The following is a 19,700-nucleotide window of genomic DNA, read 5'->3' on the forward strand; positions in this document are numbered from 1 at the left end:
CTAGGCCCGAAGCATCAGCCTTTCTGCTCCTCTGATGCTGCTTGGCCTGCTGTGTTCATCCAGCTCTGCACCTTGTTATCTCAGATTCTCCAGAATCTGCAGTTCCTACTATCTCTGAGGAATGAAGTCTGTTCAGCTTCCAGTCGTGCTGGTGCATGCTGTAGGTGTGTGAGATTGATAAAGGGTAGTGCTGTACAGCAACATGTCCACCTTTTTACTGCTGACAACCATGACAAGCGGTCTGCTATGTATCTGTGCTAAACAGCAAGTCAGGACAGAAGTACTGTTAACTTTCAAGGTCTGGCTGAGGGGACAAAGGGCAAACAATAAGGCAAGGCCGGGATGCTGTAAGCGCCAAGTGTGTGTGCCCCAAGGGAGTCAGTCGGCAGCCCTGAGATGTTGTCTGCTCCAATCCAGGAGACCAGAGCCTGCCCACCAAACCCTACCCTCTCCCAAAACTTTCCTTGCAGCAGCATTGCAATGAGAGATGCTCGTGCATTCCAAAGGACAGCACTGGAGGTGCAGCAGCACACTCTAAGGCAGTCAGAGATGTGCCCTTGATAATCGGCTGAGGCTGGTATGTGCCAGATGTCACCATTCAAGGACATAGGATGCATGTCGCTGCTGCCCCGGGAGTGTGCCTTGAGTTATTGGTACCAAGTGCCCGAGATGGAGGTGTGGAGGCATGAATGGCAAGGTGGCATTACCAGGTACCCAGTCTGATTTTTATATCAGGGATTCACAGTGTCTCATTTCCACCTGGGTGGTGGAGACTGCATATTAACGAAGCAAGATCAAGTGACTGTGAGGATGATAATTCTTGTTTGAAGGTCTCTTGTCGCTAACTAGCAAGAATCTCGGTCTCAATGTCTGGGACTTGGATGGAAAATACAACTTTTGGTCTTGATGTTGAGAAAGACCTCACTGAACATCTCATCTGATTTTCCCCAATTTCCTGCCCAGCCCACATTGTTCAGGGCCTGGGAAGATTCTGTCCTTAGAAAGATTAAGCTTGAAATATTTCCTTCAAATGATTTGTAGCTCTCTTTCCCAACTATTTTCTGTTCTCCTGACTTTGTCAACTCATGTTTTCCAATGGTACCAGCCTGCCTAATCACTGTTCATACGTTAATCTGAGTGGGGAGGGGTATATCTTAATTTATATTTCCAACACTAGAATAAGCTGTAAAACTTGCTCTTCAGAATGTCTTAAAATGCTTTTGGTTTTTATAAAAATTGTATTAGATCATGGGATTGTCCATCGTTAGCTTGGCTACCATTTATTGCCCATTCTTAACTGCTCTTGAGAAGGTGGTGGTGAGTTGCCTTTTTGTACCACTGCAGTCCATGTGCCAGAATACTGTTCATGAGGGAGTTCCAGGATTTTGACCCACAACAGTGAAGCCACAGCAATTATAGTTCCAGGTCTGGATGGTGAGTGGCTTGGAAGGGAACTTGCAGGTGGTAGTTGCTGTCCTTGTCCTTCTGGATTGTAGTGATTGTGGTTTTGGAAGATGTTGTCCTTGAGAGATGCTGTAGTACATATTATCAATGGTACTCACTGCTGCCATTGTGCATTGATAGTGAAGGGAGAACGTATTGAAGGTGGTGGATGGTGTATATATGTGTCTAGTCCAGTTCACTTACTGGTTAATGGTAATCCCCAGGATGTTGATTGTGGGGTATTCAGAGATGGAATGCCATTGAATGTCCAGGGTGAGACAGTAAATTAAGTGGTTCTGAATTGTTGTCTCTATAGGAAACATAGCAGCCAATTTGATAAGAAGCAGCAACAGATACTTAGCAGACAATATGTTTGCCAATGTTAATTGATGAATTGGGAAAGTGGAAACATCCTGTTGCTCTTTGAATAGTGACATGATATTTTTCAGTTCCCCCTGAGAGTGCAGGAGGGGCCTCGGTGTAATGCCTCAGCTCTAAGGCAGTATTTATTGCAGTACACCATCTGAACTGAAATTCAGTGCAAATTATATGGTCAGGTTTCATGCACCCACAACTTTCTGATTCACACAGGGACGGCAGCCCATTGTGCACAGCTGGCACCTTCAAATGAAAGCAACTTGCATCCTCAGTGCACAGGGTGGGCAATTTAATCAGCCTCACAAAACAAGAGCTGAGAGTTTAATGTTAGGCTGACTCAGCTTGCAGTAATATTCCAAATAATTCATTCTGTTTATTCAATTTCTTCACCCACAGAGTGGTGAGCCTGTGAAATCCATTAACACAGAAAACAGTCAAGATCAAAACATTGTATAATTTCAAAAAGGATTTGGATTAAGTATGTGGGAATAAAGGGAATCCAAGGATGGGAGGCGGAATGCAGGAATAGGCAATTGAGTTGGACAATCACCCAAATTTGGAACAGACTTGAAGGGCCGAATGGCCTACTCCTGCTGCTATTTTCTATGTTTCTATGTCTTGCCTGTTGATCTGATTGCCTCTCTTATTGAATTCAAATAATAACACCATAGTGTCAACCAACTAACTATTCTACTGACATCAAATTGATTTCACAAGAGCGTGCCTTTTGTAATGTTATAGACTTATTGTAGAAGTGAGATTTGTGGAATTTTTTTTGTTTCTGCCTGTTTCGCAAAACAACAGGGCGTCAGAGACTCCAGTGCATCTATGTTGGCTGTGTGCCAGGACCTCAGAAACCTCTGTGGAAAATGTATAGTCAGAACAAGTGAAAAAAAAACCTACCTGTTAACCCATGTTTCAGCAACAGAACAGAATGGACAATCCAGAAAAAATCCTAGAATCAGTACAACCCAGTAGGAGGCCACCTGACTCCATTGAGTCCATATTGGCTCTTTGTGGAGCAGTTCTATTCCCCTTCTCTCGTCTTGTAGACCTGTGGATTTATTTCCCCAAGTGTCCTTCCATTTCGGTTTTGAAATCAATGGTCATTTTCTCTTCCACTACTTTCATCAACAGCGAGTTCCAAATAATTTGCATGTTTTGTGTCAAAAAAGTCCTTCCCCACATCCCTTGCCCAAAACCTTAGATCTGTGTCTCTTAGTCCTTGTACCATCAGTCAATAGAAACAACTTTTCTTCATCTATCTTGTCTAAACCTGTTATAATCTTATACACCTCTAGCAAATCTCCCTTCGATCTGCTTTCCTTCAAGGAGAACAAACCCAGTTACTTCAACCTAGTCTTTCCACTAAAATCCCTCATCTTTGGAAGCACTCTGGTAAACCTCAACTGCACCTCAAAGACTTGCATATCTTTCCTAAAGTATGGAGACCAAAACTACGCACAGTGCTCTAGTTAAAGTATAGTCAGAGCCTTGGTCGTAGTGTTAATAATGGAACTGCAGAAAAGAAAATCATAAAAGTTGCAAGAATGTGTCTTAAGTCGGCTTGGATGTCAAATCAATTGAGTAATGACTGGGGAAGTAACGTTATTAAGATAAGGCAGAACTGATATCTACTTAGTGCTGCATTGGCTGACAAAAATACGGAATTACTTGAATGGCTGAATGGGCTAATCATCTTCCTCTAATACAGGACTCAACAAGATCACAAAATACTTAGAGATTTAGAAAACAATTTAGCCCATCTTAACTTACTCACCCAGAAACACGTTATCGTTCACCTGCTCTGTTAAATATCTAAATGTTTCTTCAGTGGGCTTGGGAGTTTTGCGTCCACTCTACCTGGGTCTCACTTTATGTGAAGATGAATTTCTGATATCAATATTGCACTTGCTTTTTGTGATTTTATTGTGTTTCCTTTTCCAATTTACTTTCAAGTGATTTTGTGGATTTTGCCTTTCGAGCTTAATTTACAACTTGCTTGTCTCCAAATAATTATCACTCGAAAGCCATCCTATTCAGGCTGTAATCTTCAAATCTCTCAAATCTTTTTTCTGTCCTCTGACATTGGGTTGAGTTTTGTCAAACTTAGAACAAAGAACATAGAACAGTACACCACAGGAATGGACCCTTTGGCCCTCAATGTTGTGCCAAACATGATGCCAAATTAACTAATCCCTTCTGTCTGCTCTTGGTCCCTATCCCTCCATTCCTTGCATATTCATATCTAAAAGTCCCTTAAACGCCCCTATCGTATCTGCCTCTACCACCACCTACAACAGTGCATTCAAGACTTTGAACTTTCCCCCTCTCAACTGAAATGCATGCCCCCTAGTATTATATAACTTCTGGACATTATCTTCAGTATTTATTGTCTGCCTTGTTTCTTGATAACCAGAACTGACGATTGAACATGCTGTTTGGCCAGAGCACACTATAATTAGATCAGGTCTTTTTCTCACTTTATATTCAACTGATGTAACTATGTAGTTCTGATGTGGAGATTCCAGTGAATGCCTTGCCCAGATATACCGAGCCATCCTAGGAACGTTGGGACTCCCTCAACTTCTTTTCTGACCACTCCAATATCCCATAGTAATTACTTTTATTTCACATGCACAGTGTTTTTCACTTGCATTAAATTATGTGAATTTACCCACACTTGCTTTGTCCAACCCATTCTGTCATCTTTGGGCTGTCCATCTCCCAGTATCAGTGGCAAATTTGACCATTTTATTTTAATTTTATTCAATTCATTAAGTACTTCTGTAAAACTGATATAACTCCTAGTAAGAGATTAGAAATTATCGAATCATAGAATCCTCACAGTGTGAAAGCAGATCATTCCATCCAGACCCAACGCCTACTCTATCCCTGTAGCCCTACAGTTCCCATGGCTAATCCACCTAACCTACACATCTCTGGGCACTCTGGGCAATTTAGCATGGCCAGTCCACCTAGCCTGCACATCTTTAGACTGTGGGAGGAAACCAGAGCACCTGGAGGAAACCCATGCAGACACGGGGAGAATGTGCAAACTCCACACAGACAGTCACCTGAGGTTGGGATTGAACCCAGGTCCCTGGCGCCATGAGGTAGCAGTGCTAACCACTGAGCTACTGTGCTGTCAATTATGGTTATTTCTTTCAGAAAAATAGATTTGGAGGTTGCATAATGTTCATGCAATTTACACAGTTTTGGTTTGAGAAAAGGGAAGCAGTGGGAATCATTCTTTCAGAAACAGTTTCCAGATTGCCACAGAATACACATATTGCAAACTAGTCCAAGAAGGGTCAATTTTGTCATCACAGGCACTTAGATAACCATGATTTGGGCTTTATCACATTATTACCGTGTCTCCGGAGCCTATATGCACACCCTTTTTTGGTGAGGACAATTCTGTTTATGAATGCAGGTGTCTGTCAAAACTACACTACATTCAGGAGTACGTGAGGAAGGCAAGATATCCACTTCAGACCTCATAGGGCTAGAGGAAGTAGGATACAAGGAGATAGTAAGAACTGCCGATGCTGGAGTCTGAGATAACAGGGAGAAACGTCAGCTTTTCTGCTCCTCTGATGCTGCCTGACCTGCTGTGTTCCTCCAGCTCCTCACTGTGTTATAGGATACAAGGATGCTTTTATGGAGCAAAAGCACTGGCATTGACAAGTTAGAGTGAACAGCCTGCTTCTGTGCTATAGTTAATTCTATTGTTATATTCTGAAGTTCCATTATTGCATGATTTGGCAATTCAGGTAATCAATCAGACCATGTACACCGCTGCTTTGTGTTCTTCTGCCCATTAAATCCATTCTCTGCATTTATTCTGATTCTGCATGGCTTAGAATTAACTAACAGCCTTTTCAGAGGATGTCATACTTAGACCATCAAGTTACATTATGATTTAAGACCTTCAAGATTCTCTAGTAGAGATCACGCATCTTTAAAGAAGTTGAGGAAGTTGGTTAGCCATGATCTTTCTCTTATGAATCTGTGTCGTTGCTTGTTACTTGCTATTGTACAAACAGCTTCATAATTACATCTGATCATTTTTTCTTGCTAAAAAGAAGTTGATATTAAATGAAAGGCTCAGGAGAGATCCCTGTGAAAAAGGGTATGATATATTTGTTAATTCCAAATGTAGGGATGAAATTCAACTTATTTTCTTTAGATTCCTGTCTAGTAATGCAATAAAGAAATATGCATTTGCTCTGGCTAATTTCTGGGTTCATAATCTATTTTTCACTGAGTTTTTTCTTTAAGTATTTCCTGATTGAGAAATCAAGATAATGAACCAAAGTCCGTAGTGTAGAGATTGACTGAAATGAAGACTCCAGAAAACTCCCTGTGGAATTAGTGACTGGATTGCATCAAGCTTGGGTTTTTAAAAGTTGATAAATGCTGGATGGTAGATGAGGCTGAGAGATCTACAGATTTGAGAGGCTATTTTTAAGAATTTTTGGTTATATGGTACATGGGTGTTGTTTGTTTTCCATCCCTAATTGCCCTTGCTCAGCCATTTCAGGAGGCAGATAAGAATCAGACACATTGCAGTGGTACGGAGTCACATGTTATCTCTACTAGCTAAGGACGGTGACCTCTGACATCAAAAAGCACAAGAAAAATAACATTCCCCTCCAGGTCAGGCCATAACCCAAAAAGTTAAGAGTGTTCCAACCAGCACTACTGTGGGAGCATGATCAAAGTGGGATTCGGGGGATGGAGTATCAGTTCAGAAAGTTGACCACCACCTCATGACATTTAGAGAGTGAATGAAGCTTTTCCATTGCTGCCCAATGTTCTGAAAATTACCTTTTAACAAAAACAAAGAGTAGAGCAGTATATTTGGAGATTATGAAGGACAAAAAGTGGATGTTCAGAGCAGCATGGAATTATAATTGTATTGATTGTGAGAAAGCGACGAGGGCAGAAATATTGAGAGTATGGATTTTAGTGGAAGATTGAATGACTATTCAGTAACAAGCTTATTTTGTGATTGGTAAGAGTCTGACCACAATATTAGGATGTTGGCAGCAGTTCATCAGAACAATTAACATGTAGTTTGAGTAGATAGATATACTGCTGACAGGTAAATGATATTGAAGTTACAGTGTGGGCAGATCATACAGTTGAGCTCTGGTGTGCAAATTTGTACATGAAATGGGGAAACCATTAAAATATTTTCTCTTATTGCATAAATGTGAACTTATTCCCTACGGGCATGGTGACATGATGATGTAGATTGCTTGATATTAAAGGACAGAGAATGATTTTCCAAGCTATGTGAAAAGATTGCCCCTTGAGTCCCTTTTAAATCTTTCTCTACTCATCTTAAGATTATGCCTTCTAATTTTGAACTCCCCCATCTTAGGGAAAATACCTTTGTTGTTCACCTTCTATGCCCCTCATGATTTTATAAACCTCTGTAAGATCACCCCTCAACTTCCTGTGATCCAATGAAAAAAGTCCCAGCCCATTCAACCTCTCCTTAAAAGTCAAAATCTCCAGTCCCAGTAACACCCTGGTAAATCTTTTCTGAAACCTCTCCAGTTTAATAATATCCTTCCTATAGCAGGGTGACCAGAACTGGACACAGCACCTCACCAACGTCCTGTACAACCGCAATATGACATCCCAACATTCTTTGTTGTTGAATCTTTCATTCGTAGAAGGAATTAAGAATCCAAGGAATCTCTGTAGCTCCCCAACAGCTCTTGCCACCCCAAGCTGCAAGACTTATTTATTCTGATTATGAGGATCAGATTGTTCATTCAAACTAAAGCAATTCCAGGAAAACCACTTGTCACTTCAGCTGAGCCTCTGCTCTGCTATAAGTTGTTATTTGCTTTGTTCTCAGATTATTTTGTACCTCCAGCTTGTCCCTGTCTGTGGTCAGAGCAACAGTTTTAAAGATGAATTGGGTTTCCAACTTGCCACAAGGCTGGCATTGTGCCGTGGCTTCCTGTTGTCAAATGCTTCCAATTCAATGGGTGGCTGACTTGCAACGGTCATTTGCAAGATCTGGATGCCAAGTAAAAATATAGTTGAATGACGTTTTTCATTCACAGGATGTGGGCATCACTGCGAGGCCTGTATTCTTTGCCCATCTCTAATTGATGGACAGCGGTTAAGAGTCAACCACATTGTAGTGGGCCTGGAGTTACATAGTCACCAGACTATGTACGGATAGCCATTCATGAATTAGATGGGCTTTTCCCCTGACAACAGTTTCATAGTCATCATTAGACTCTTAATTCCAATTTTTTTTAATTAAATTCAAATTCAAGCTTGAATCCCCAGAACATTACCTGGGTCTCTAGATTAATATCCTATTGCTAATACCACTAGGCCATCAACTTCCTTCTGGTTCATTTGCCAATTATCTTCCTTCTATGCCCTCTGGTTACTAACCAAACTACCTGTAAAAAACGTGCTTTCTCATTAACTGTATCAAATCATAACCCTGGTCACCTCTATTAAATCTCCTGAAAACCGTCTCTGCTCGAAGGAGAACAATCCTATTTTTCCAAGTCTCTCCAAGTAGGTGTCGTTGCTGACTGTAGTGTGGCAATTTTGACTCAATTCTTGGTGATTAATTTGGGAAGGAGTTTTTTCATTAAAAAAAATTCACAAATATTTTCTCTCACAAATTATCTTTCACACCTTGAAGATGTGCTAAAGTGGTTTTCAACCGATGACGTGTCTTTGAATTGCAGTGACTATAGTAATGTAGGAAATGTGGGTGCCAGTTTGCTCACAATAGGATTTCATAGATAGCAGAGCTTTACAACTTATTGAAGAATAGGAAACATAACTGTTGAGAAATCTAGGTGCCCCACAGACCTACTAGACTCGGGCTGCTCCCAATAGGGGGCATAGTGGTTTAACCTGAGGGCCACTGCACTTCAGGTAAGGGGAGGGTCGTAGGGTCATACAGCATGAAAATAGACCCTTCATTCTAACTTGTCTATGCTGACCAAGTTTCCCAAACTAAACTGGTCCCATTTGCCTGCATTTGGCCCATATCCCTCTAAACCTTGCCTATTCATGCACCTGTCCAAATGTCTTTTAAATGTTCTAACTGTGCCTACATCTACTGCTTCCTCTGGCAGCTCATTCCACACACAAACCACCCTCTGTATGAAAACGATGCCCTTCAGGTTCTTTTTAAATCTTTCCCTTCTGACCTTAAAAATATGCCCTCTAGTTTTGAACTTTCCTAACCTAGAGAAAAGACCTTTGCTATTCACATTATCTATGCCCCTCATGATTTTATAAACCTCTATAAGGTCACCTCTTGATGAACATGGTGAATGTGGACCAGGCTGCATGGTCTGGTATCAAGCATTTCTCCTGGTGGTTCTGGGGGAAGAGGACATTGCTCCCCAGCTCCAACCTGTTCACCAGGACCTCCATCTCCTTGCTCATAGAACAGGGCACCAATTTTCCATTGTCCAACTTGTTGCAATGATATGTCTGGGCCTGAGCAAGGTTTGCAACACTCATCTGGGTGTGCAATTGCCTTTTGAATGTGTTGTGGGCACCAGGCATGCCAGGCTAAAGAATTGCTGATGCTATAAATCAGGAACAAAAATTGAAGTTGCTGGAAAAGCTCAGCAGGTCTGGCAGCATCTGTGAAGAACACCTGTGAAGAACACAGATGCTGCCAGACCTGCTGGGCTTTTCCAACAACTTCTGTTTTTGTTCCTGATTTATAGCATCAGCAATTCTTTTGGTTTTTATGACCCTGATACTGGCTTTCAATTGCAAATTTTATTCATCCAATGACATTCTCGTACATTACTATAACGTAGTCAACAAGGCATATGGCATGCTTGCCTTCATTGGCCGGGGTATTGAGTTTAAAATTTTGCAGGTAATGTTGCAGCTTTATAGAACCTTAGTTAGGCCACATTTGGAATATTGTGTTCAATTCTGGTCGCCACATTACCAGAAGGATGTGGTGGCTTTGGAGAGGGTACAGAAAAGACTTACCAGGATGTTGCCTGGTATGGAGGGCATTAGCTATGAGGAGAGGTTGGAGAAACTTGGGCTGTTCTCACTGGAACAAAGGAGGTTGAGGGGCAACCTGATAGAGACCTACAAGATTATGAAGGGCATGGTCAGAGTGGACAGTCAAAAGCTTTTTCCCAGGTGGAAGAGTCAGTTACCAGGGGCCATGGGTTTAAGGTGCAAGGGGCAAGGTTTAAAGGTGATGTACGAGGCAAGTTTTTTACACAGAGGGTTGTGGGTGCCTGAACTTGCTGTTGGGGGCGGTAGTGGAAGCAGATACGATAGTGACTTTAAAGGGTGTCTTGACAAATACATGAATAGGATGGGAATAGAGGGATACAGTCCCCGGAAGGATAGGGGGTTTTAGTTGTAACAGGCAGCATGTCGGTGCAGGCTTGGAGGGCCGAAGGGCCTGTTCCTGTGCTGTAATTTTCTTTGTTCTCTTGTTCTTTGTTCTATATTTTTGCCCATTTCGCATTTGTCTATTAATCTAACTGTCCCACTTCCTTCTCCCTTGAATGCTTATCCAGTTTCCCTTTCAATACACTTCACTTCAGTGAGAATAGAAGGTGCCACAGTAACTCAGCAGGTCTGGCAGCCTCTGTGGAAAGAGGAAGAGAATTTACGTTTTGAGCGTAAATTACGTTCAAAGAAATGCCATATTTGACTCGAAACACTGACCCTACAGTTCTCTCCACAGATACTTCTAGACATGCTGACTTTTTACAACACTTTCTGTTTTTATTTCACCCACACTACGTTACTTTTGTTTTACAGTTCCCTCCAATGACTCTTTCTGAGTTCCACTTTTTCACCACTCTTTGAGTATTATGTTTCTTATAAGTTTCCTGTTCAGTTTCTAAGTGACTATTTTAAATCGGTGGCCTCTAGCTATGCTCTTTCTGAGAGAGAAAAGAAGTTCTGTCCACTCCACCAAAATTCTACAGATTTTTAGAGACTCCGCTTCAGTCATCTCTGTATTTCAAGAGAAAAAGAGACCAGCCTGTTAATCCTTTCCTGATATATAAAGTCAGGTATTTCTGCTGTTATCATGTTAAGTATTTTCTGCACCCTCTCCAGTGCCTCTACATCAAATGTTGTGATATGGTGCCAAGATTTGCACGCAATACTTTCAGTGTGGTCTGATACAGGTTTACTATAACCTTCCGACTTTTCAGTTCCTCAGATCGTACATACCTTCACAGTTTCTGACACATTACTTGGGATGGTCATAAGGGAGCCTCATCGTGCTGCTTGCACTTGAGTGCAGAGATGTTTATTTGAACAAGTGGCTAAGTCAGGACTGCCCATGCATTAAATAGAAGAGAATAACTTTTGGTTACACTGCCATGCACTGTGGGGTAATGGTCATTTGAGTGGTTTGAGCCATCTATGGAAAAGCTGTATTAACAATAATAAAAATCTGCCTCTTGACACCTTAATATACATGAATAATTTCAGCATCTGCGTGCAATTCTGCTTGAAGGTTATCAAAAGAATCAATCTTTCAAGGTGTTAATCTCCTAAAGCAAGGCAGGGCTGGTGTTAGAATTGTGGTTAAAGGTATTCATAACTGCTAAATAAGAAATTTATAGTAAGTACCAGTCCTCAGTTTTACAAGAATTCCATTTCAAACCTGTCAATGTCGGATTTTTGCTCTGTATGCACCAGTAACAAGACTAAATAAGTATAGGTATTGAGCCGGTGACTAAAACCTTATGGCTGATGGTGGGAGACAGCATCAGAGGAAGACTTCTGTTGTTGTTAGCAAACACAGATTTTTGTGTAAACTTTTGAAACAGTATTTATTGCCCATCCCTAATTGCCCCCAGGGCAGTTAAGAGTCAACCACATTGCTGTGGGTCTGGAGTGACATGTAGGCCAGACCAGGTGAAGATGGTAGTTTCCTTCCCTAAAGGACATCAGTGAACCAGATGGGATTTTCCAACAATCAACAATGGATTCACGGTCATCATTAGATTCTTAATTCCAGATATTTTATTGAATTCAAATTTCACCATTTGCCGTGGCAGGATTTGAACCTGGGTCCCCAGAATGCTATCTGGGTCGCGGCATTAACAGTCCAGCGATAATACCACTAGGCCATCACCTCCCCCGTACTAAAAGTTTAATGGAATTTTTCAAACCTGTTTATTTTCATACAGCAATTCATTGTTAAAACAGTGCCAGGGACCTGGATTCTGTCCCAGCCTCGGGTGACTGTCTGTGTGGTATTTGCACATTCTTCCTCTGTCTGCGTGGTTTGCTCCTGTTGCCTCCCACTGTCCAAAGATATCCAGGTTTGGTGAATAGGTAAAGCTAAATTGCCCATAGTGCCCAAGGATGTGCAGGCTAGGTGGATCTGTCTTTGGAAATGCAGGGTTACAGAGATGGGGTGGATCTGGGTGGGACACTCTTCCGAGGGTCAGTGTTGACTCAATGGGCTGAATGGCCTGCTTCCATATCGGAGGAATTCTGTGATTCTATCTCTTTTTCAGGCTGCGCACTTTACAAACTTCTGGACTTAATGCTGAGTTTAACACGTTCAAATTGTGAACTCATTCCCATTTCTTCCCTTTCTTTTATCTTTACTCGTTGTATTCTCTGTCACCATGGCCTCTCTCCCCTCCCGCCACTCCAGTAGGACCATCTGTTCTTTCCAGTCTGGCAGTTAGATACACTATTATTCTGCCATTCTATATTCTGATCAGTTAATCTGGACTATCACCACCTGCACTCCCCCAGCACTCCACCACCCCTACTACTGCAAAAGTGCTGCCTTCTTCCACACTTCACGCCAGCTCTGATGAAGCCATCTAGACTCGAAACGTTAGCTTGCTCTCTCCCCACGGATTCTACTTGACACATTGTGATTTCCAGCATTTTTTGTTATCAGTACAGATTCCGGCATCTGCAGTTATTTGCTCCTGCATTTTTTATTCAATGTGGTTTACTCATAATATTATTAACCTATAGAACCATTAGTAAAATAACTCATTCTGTTGAGCCATTTATAAGATCAAAAGTCCCAGAAAAACATTTTTCCTTTTGAAACCAAGTCTTTTAGCTTTTCAATAATGCCACATTTTCTATCACAATACAATTTGAATATATTTGCCGCCATTATTTTGCTTGGAAAGTCTGAAATTATTCTGAACATAATCGCCCGTAACTGATGAGGGAAGACAATTAAAATTGCCAAGGGCTTTACCCATCAACTAGTTGTAATCATCCCACAATCTTCTGTTTCAACTTCTATTTTTTTTAGTTTGCTCTCGGGATCTGGGTGTCACTGGTAAGAGCAGCATTTATTGCCCGTCCCTAATAGCTGTTGAACTGAGCAGCCATTTCAGAGGGCAGTCAAGAGTCAACCACATTGCAGAGTATCCAGAATCAAATTAAGGCCGGAATAGAAAAGTACAGTATAGTCCCTTCATTTAAACGACATTAGCAAAACAGATGGGTTTTTATGATAATTAGCAATGGCTACTGTTAGGCCAACTTTTAACTCAACATTTTTATTAATAAGTTTCATCATCTGCTGTGGTGGGTTCAAACCCACAGCCTCCCAGAACATTAGCCTAGGACTCTGGCTTACTTGACGTTGCCAATACAGAACCGCCTTCTGCCATCTGACAGGCTTACATTCCAGGTCCTAATCACTGGTGGAAAAACAGAAGTTTTCCCTCAGCCCACCTCTGATTCTGTTGCTAAACTCTCCCCCAAATGTGTGGTCTCTCTGCTCATTGGTCCTTCAGTCACTGCAAACAGTGTCTCTTCGCTCCCTTCACCTCAACCTTTCATGATTTTCAACTGCTTTAACAAACCTGGCAACATTTTAAGGACAGTAATCCCGATTGTGATCTGTGTGATTGTGATCCCTCATCCACAGGGACCATTCTTGCACCAAAGCAGAAATTGCTGGAAAAGCTCAGGGGGTCTGGCAGCATCTGTGGAGAGAAATCAGAGTTAACGTTTCGGGTTGGGTGAACCCTTCCTCAGAATGCATTCTCGTCCCATCATTTGCAGTGGTAATAAAAACGTTGACAGTAATAAAAATGTTGAGTTAAAAGTTGGCCTAACAGTAGCCATTGCTAATTATCATAAAAACCCATCTGTTTTGCTAATGTCGTTTAAATGAAGGGACTATACTGTACTTTTCTATTCCGGCCTTAATTTGATTCTGGATGCTCTGCAATGTGGTTGACTCTTGACTGCCCTCTGAAATGCTGCTCAGTTCAACAGCTATTAGGGACGGGCAATAAATGCTGCTCTTACCAGTGACACCCAGATCCCGAGAGCAAACTAAAAAAAATAGAAGTTGAAACAGAAGATTGTGGGATGATTACAACTAGTTGATGGGTAAAGCCCTTGGCAATTTTAATTGTCTTCCCTCATCAGTTACGGGCGATTATGTTCAGAATAATTTCAGACTTTCCAAGCAAAATAATGGTGGCAAATATATGCAAATTGTAAAAATTACATGAAAAATGAATCTTTTCTGAAGAAGCGTCCCGACTGGAAACATCAACTTTCCTGCTCCTCTGATACTGTCTGGCCTGCTGTGTTCCTCCAGCTGTACACTGTGTTATATCTGACTCCAGCATTGGCAGTTCCTACTATCTCTCCATGAAAAATGAATGTTGTTTTTTCTGTTTGTTCTTTCAGGATTCGGGCTCTTACTCCCCACCTTTCCGCTGAACGATGAATAATACGATAGAGGACTCCACAATACAGATGCTCAACAACACTATGATGCATTACACCTTGCCAATGATCTATCTGGGCATCTTTATTATCAGCACTCCCCTGAACACCATCTCCCTGTGGCTCCTCTGCTGCCACATGTGGCCCAGAACTCCCACCATGATCTTTTCCATCAACCTGGCCATCAACGACCTCCTGTACAGCTTGACGTTGCCCTTTCAGATCGCCTACCATTGGAACCGGAACAACTGGCTGGTTGGTGAGGCACTCTGCCAACTGGTGACCGTTCTCTTCTACAGCAACACGCACTGTTCCATCCTGACGGTCATGTGGATAAGTGTGGAGCGTTACCTCGGCATCGTGCACCCCTTGCACAGCTCTCACCTCCGCACGGTGAAAACCGCCACCGTACTCTGCCTGCTCAGCTGGTTGTTTGTCCTCATGGTCCATTTGCCCCTGATGTACACCAAGCTGACCTATGGCGTGCTGGATCTGCAAATCATCACCTGCTTCGATATCATTCCCCGCAATATGTTTCCCGCTGTTTATTATTTTTACCTGTACTACTCAGCACAGATATTTCTGTTTTTCCTTGTTCCATTCGTGGTCATGACACTGTGCTACTCAAGGATTATTAGGACCCTGCTGAAGGCACCAGCAGCTCAAATTAAAGAGTCGAGGAAGCAGATTGTCTATTTGACCATTGTCGTGTTGCTTGCTTTTGCCATCTGCTATCTCCCCACTCAGATAATCATGATCGTACATTTCGTCCGCTCCTACCAGAAGAGACCCATCTACATCCTGTATAAGTTCTCCCTGACTCTGAACAGCTTAAACGGCTGCTTTGATCCCTTGCTGTACTACTTCGCTTCGAAAGAGTTTAGACGGAAGGTCCAGAAGCTTCTGCCTTGCATCCCCATGGACGACTGCGACAAGACGTCGAGTAACATCGCACTACCTCTAGCTGCTCAGGGCAGTCAGTAAGTTGGGTGCTCCTCGGGGCTCATGATTATGACGGCCTTCACTTCTATCAAAAGCATTCCATCCCTCAGACCACCGGCGAGAGGTGGGAGGGAGGGGGCATTACTGTCAATCGAGCTACGCAAGAAGAGCAGTGTGTGAATACACGGCATTGTGAAATGTAAATGAAACCAGGCAGAATGTGTGGCTTGTGTTGCGGAAACACAGGTAGATGTTCCTCAGGCAAATCTCAAGAAGTCCACTCCATCCAGCTTTGCTCTTACCAGTGGAAGCATATATTTAGCGTTTAGAGAGACAGAGCAGGAAAGGTTCACCAGAACGATCCTGGCATGGTGGGATTGTCCGATGAGGCAGGAACGAGGAGACAAGGCCTATATTCTCTAGAGTTTAGAAGAATGAGAAGTGATTTCATTGAAATGTAGGAAATTCTTTCAAGACTTGACAGTACATGCAGAGAGGACGTTTCTGCTGGTTCAGAGTCTAGAACCAGGGGTCACATTTTCCATATAAGCGATTGGCCATTTAGGACTGAAAGGAGGAGGAATTTCTTCAGAGGCTGGTGAAGCTTAGAAACTCTCTCATCCTTCAGTGGGCTTTGGAGGCTCAGCCATTGAGTATATTCAAGATAGAGATCCATAGATTCCTAGATGTTAAAGATAGCAAGGGATATGGGAATAGTGCGGAAAAAATGAGGTAAAAGATCAGTTATGATCTACTTCAACATCATAGCAGGCTTGACGGGCTGAATGGCCAACTTCTGCTCCTATTTCTTATGTTCTGAAGAAAAATGTGCCTCTTGCCCCTTCTTATCTGGTTGTGAAGACCTGCTAAAGAGAGAGACTCCATCATCTACAGCATGTTTTTCACCTCCACCAGCTTTACATTCCACTAAAATAAAGCTAATATCTTGAAATTATTCCTCCTGCAAATTCCCATTGTTATGTATTTATTTATTTAATGGTTTGGTTTCCAATATGCTTTATGGGCTGAAATCTCTACCCACAAGGTGAAAGCTGGCAAGCATTGGAAAGGAAAAGTGATGGATGGTTATGATAGAAGATTTAGATGAGGAAAGTTGGCTCAAGTGGAGTATAATTACTAGCATGGCATAGTTGGGTCAAAGGGCCTGTTTGTAAACCAGCTATCCAATATAATCCAAACAAAGTGGCACAAAGAGTTGGTGGCATCTACAAATCAGCTGATAACTGATCTACAACAGGCTGTCCCAATGCAGTGAGGGAAGAAATTGGTCCTGTTTTCTTCACTAATATGCTTGAATTGCACTCCACTATTTGAGTAACTTTATTTTAATTTGCAGGCGTGTGGTGATAGAAGAGGGAAGATTGGCACCACAGTAATGTGTGACAGTGTGGTAGTAAGACAGTGGTGTTGTGGTAATGTCGCACTGGGTAGGGTAATGTGCAAGGCCCAACCATTTCGGCTGCTCCATCAATGACCAATGGTCTTCCAAGGGATGGCGTGGACTCGACGGGCTGAATGGCCTGCTTCCACACTATGGGGATTCTATAATTCAAGACGTTGGACACCATCCAGGACAAAGTAGCCATCTTGATAGACTTCCCATCACCACTTTCAGTATTCACTGTCTCGACCACTGAAGCAGAATGGCAGCTATTTGTGTCATGGTGTGCTTAGAGACCAGTTTTTTTTTTAATTTGAATGTAGAAAAAGCTCAAGATTCCTGGTATTGACTAAACAATTAAAACCGAAAGATTCCACAGATTTTTCCACATAAAATAAAAGTTACCACACAAAGAATAGCAAAACAATCTACAACAATTCTAGAACTCATAATCTAACTACCAGAATTAACATGAGGTAAATATGGTTAACAGACAGACTCTGGTGGAAGACACCACAGACTGTGTCAAGTAGCATGTGTGGTCAAGACAGGTCCCACAACTCCTCCCCAAACATTAGTGATCTGGTATGCCACCGATCTCATTAAAAGTATTGACTCATTTAGAAGGATTCCAGTACTTCACTTTCAAAAGTGTAGCCATGGCACTCCCTCAATAGCTGTCTGGTCATGGACTGCCTCAATAGGTGCTCACATCCTGGTATTTCAATCATTGCTCAAAACTGCTTTTCACTTGATCCTTGAGGGTGGTCTACAATTTCTGCTCATGGGCACAATTCACAGTTTCACAGCTAGCTAGCTTTACTTTGCTGACACGGCTGCTGGGTTTGTCTAAGCGCTAATATTATTCAGATGCACCAAGCAAATACTGCTTGTGGGCTTCCTTTAGCCCAATGCTTAGCTCCTCTGGCCAACAATGGTTTCTCCTGGTACCCAACTGACCTGGATGGCTCTCAGGGATTTTCTGAGTCTGAATCTCAAATCAAAGCTGCATCTATTGGTTCTCAGGGTTGTTCCTAAGCCTTCACTGTGCAGAGTATTCTACCACATCTTTTCAGTTTGGAGCCTTTTCCCCTTTCTCAATTTACCTGACTGACCAATAGCCTGAATGTAAGAACCCAAATGTAGTAACCCTCTGTTTCAACTGTTTGCAACCAACTCATAAAATCTGACTGTTCAGTGACCTCTGAACATTTTGGTTTGACCTGTTGAAAACCACTTAACAAGCCCAGCCCTTGTTCTCATACAAGATTAACTGGAATGGTCACTGGCATGCCCTGTCTCTCGAATGCAATAAACTTGACAGGCTGCCAGCCCAGACACACTAATAGATACCAAAACTAAGATAAATTTTATCACACATGACACTTAGCTATATCGCTGCTTCCAAAAGACAGAGTTAAAATCTGAGAAACACAAAAGAGGGAGATGGATCTGGGTGTCGGGAGGTCTTCTCCGACATTTGTCTCCAATTTTATACCTCCTCATAATTACAGGTGATATCATGGTGGCAAATTTATTCACACTGACACAGATTTAGATAATCTAGATTGACTTCAGTATACAGTGGGTGCTTCATTCTTAGAGATGATGGTTTTGCAGATCAAGCATTGAAATCCAATTCCATCAACATATGCTTTCTTTGTTTCTCATGGGATGGTTGACTTCAATGGCTAGGCCAGCATTTATCACTGATTCAAGCACACATCAAAGGTCCCATCTTTGAAAAAAGAATGGGATCACTTGTCTTGGAATCCTGAGGAGGCTTTATTCCTCACACAGTGGTCCATCAATCTGACTGGCAGTCTGTGAGATAGCGCTGCGCGGAAATTGGTTGTAATATTGCCAACAAAATGGCAGTAACTCATTTCAGATAGTCATCATTGTTTGTGACGTTTTTTCGGAAACTCCAAAAGCTCTTTTCACCTCCTGCTCTGCAAATGGTTTGAGTAGGGCAGGAGAAAAAGTCAGCGGAGGCTTAGAGAAAGATTGGTTTCAGTGTCTATTGGAAGGTAAACACTCAGGTCTCGGGCTGTTTATCGATGGTGATATGTCGCAAATAAAAAAAAGTGAAGATTAGCACAATGTGAATAATGTAATGTTAACAATAAATATTCTGCTTATTTGCTAATTGTATCCACGTGTCAATGATGTCAATAAACTGCTTTTGAGCCTACCGCTGTGTCTTTTAATATTCATGGGAATCCAGTAGTGATATTGAATGTAAAAGAAAATAACTTGAGCCTACCTGAAACTGGCACTATGACCTATTTTCAAAACTTGCCCTAGTTAGCAAGGAATAGCCTGAGTGACTCTCTGTAGGTCTCAGTTTTCCAACTTCCACTGCTTTCCAGAGCAATGGGATAGAAATCCCCACTGACTCGGAGGGACCCCCGCATTGAATGGATTGAGGCTGTTTACTCAATTCTTACCTACAGTTGGGTTGTGATGTGTTAAGGAATGCTTGGACAGGTAGTCCAAGCCATTAGACTTTAGAACATTGAGAAGTGATCTTGCTGAAACGGAAAAGATCTTGAGGGACCTTGACAGGGCAGATGCTAAAAGCAGGCTCTCTCCAGTGGGAACTAGCCAGACACAGTTTCCAAATGAGAGTTGCCTTGTTTAAGATGGAGATGAGAGGATTTTGTTTTCTCTTTAATAGTGCCTTCTTCAGAGAGCAACAGAGCATATTTTTAAGGCAGTGAATGTCCCTGAGAGGAGAGGGTGAGGTGAGGACCCTGCGACAGTCAGTGTCCCTGAGAGGAGGGGGTGAGGT

General features: G+C 42.2%; 1 protein-coding gene across 2 annotated transcripts in view; it reads left to right on the forward strand.

Moving 5' to 3' along the window:
- The window catches only part of LOC109913071 (P2Y purinoceptor 8-like), a 37,610-nt gene extending 18,543 nt beyond the window's left edge, over positions 1–19,067 (forward strand). For both annotated transcript variants that reach the window (XM_048598075.1, XM_020512531.2), the window contains one exon: positions 14,524–19,067. In XM_048598075.1, the coding sequence (XP_048454032.1) occupies positions 14,560–15,546 (987 nt within the window). In that variant the 5' untranslated portion in view covers positions 14,524–14,559 and the 3' untranslated portion in view covers positions 15,547–19,067. The remainder of the gene's footprint in view (positions 1–14,523) is intronic.
- Positions 19,068–19,700: the final 633 nt, after the last annotated feature.

The sequence above is a fragment of the Rhincodon typus genome, chromosome 6 (assembly GCF_021869965.1).
Source record: "Rhincodon typus isolate 14 chromosome 6, sRhiTyp1.1, whole genome shotgun sequence".
NCBI lineage: Eukaryota > Metazoa > Chordata > Chondrichthyes > Orectolobiformes > Rhincodontidae > Rhincodon > Rhincodon typus.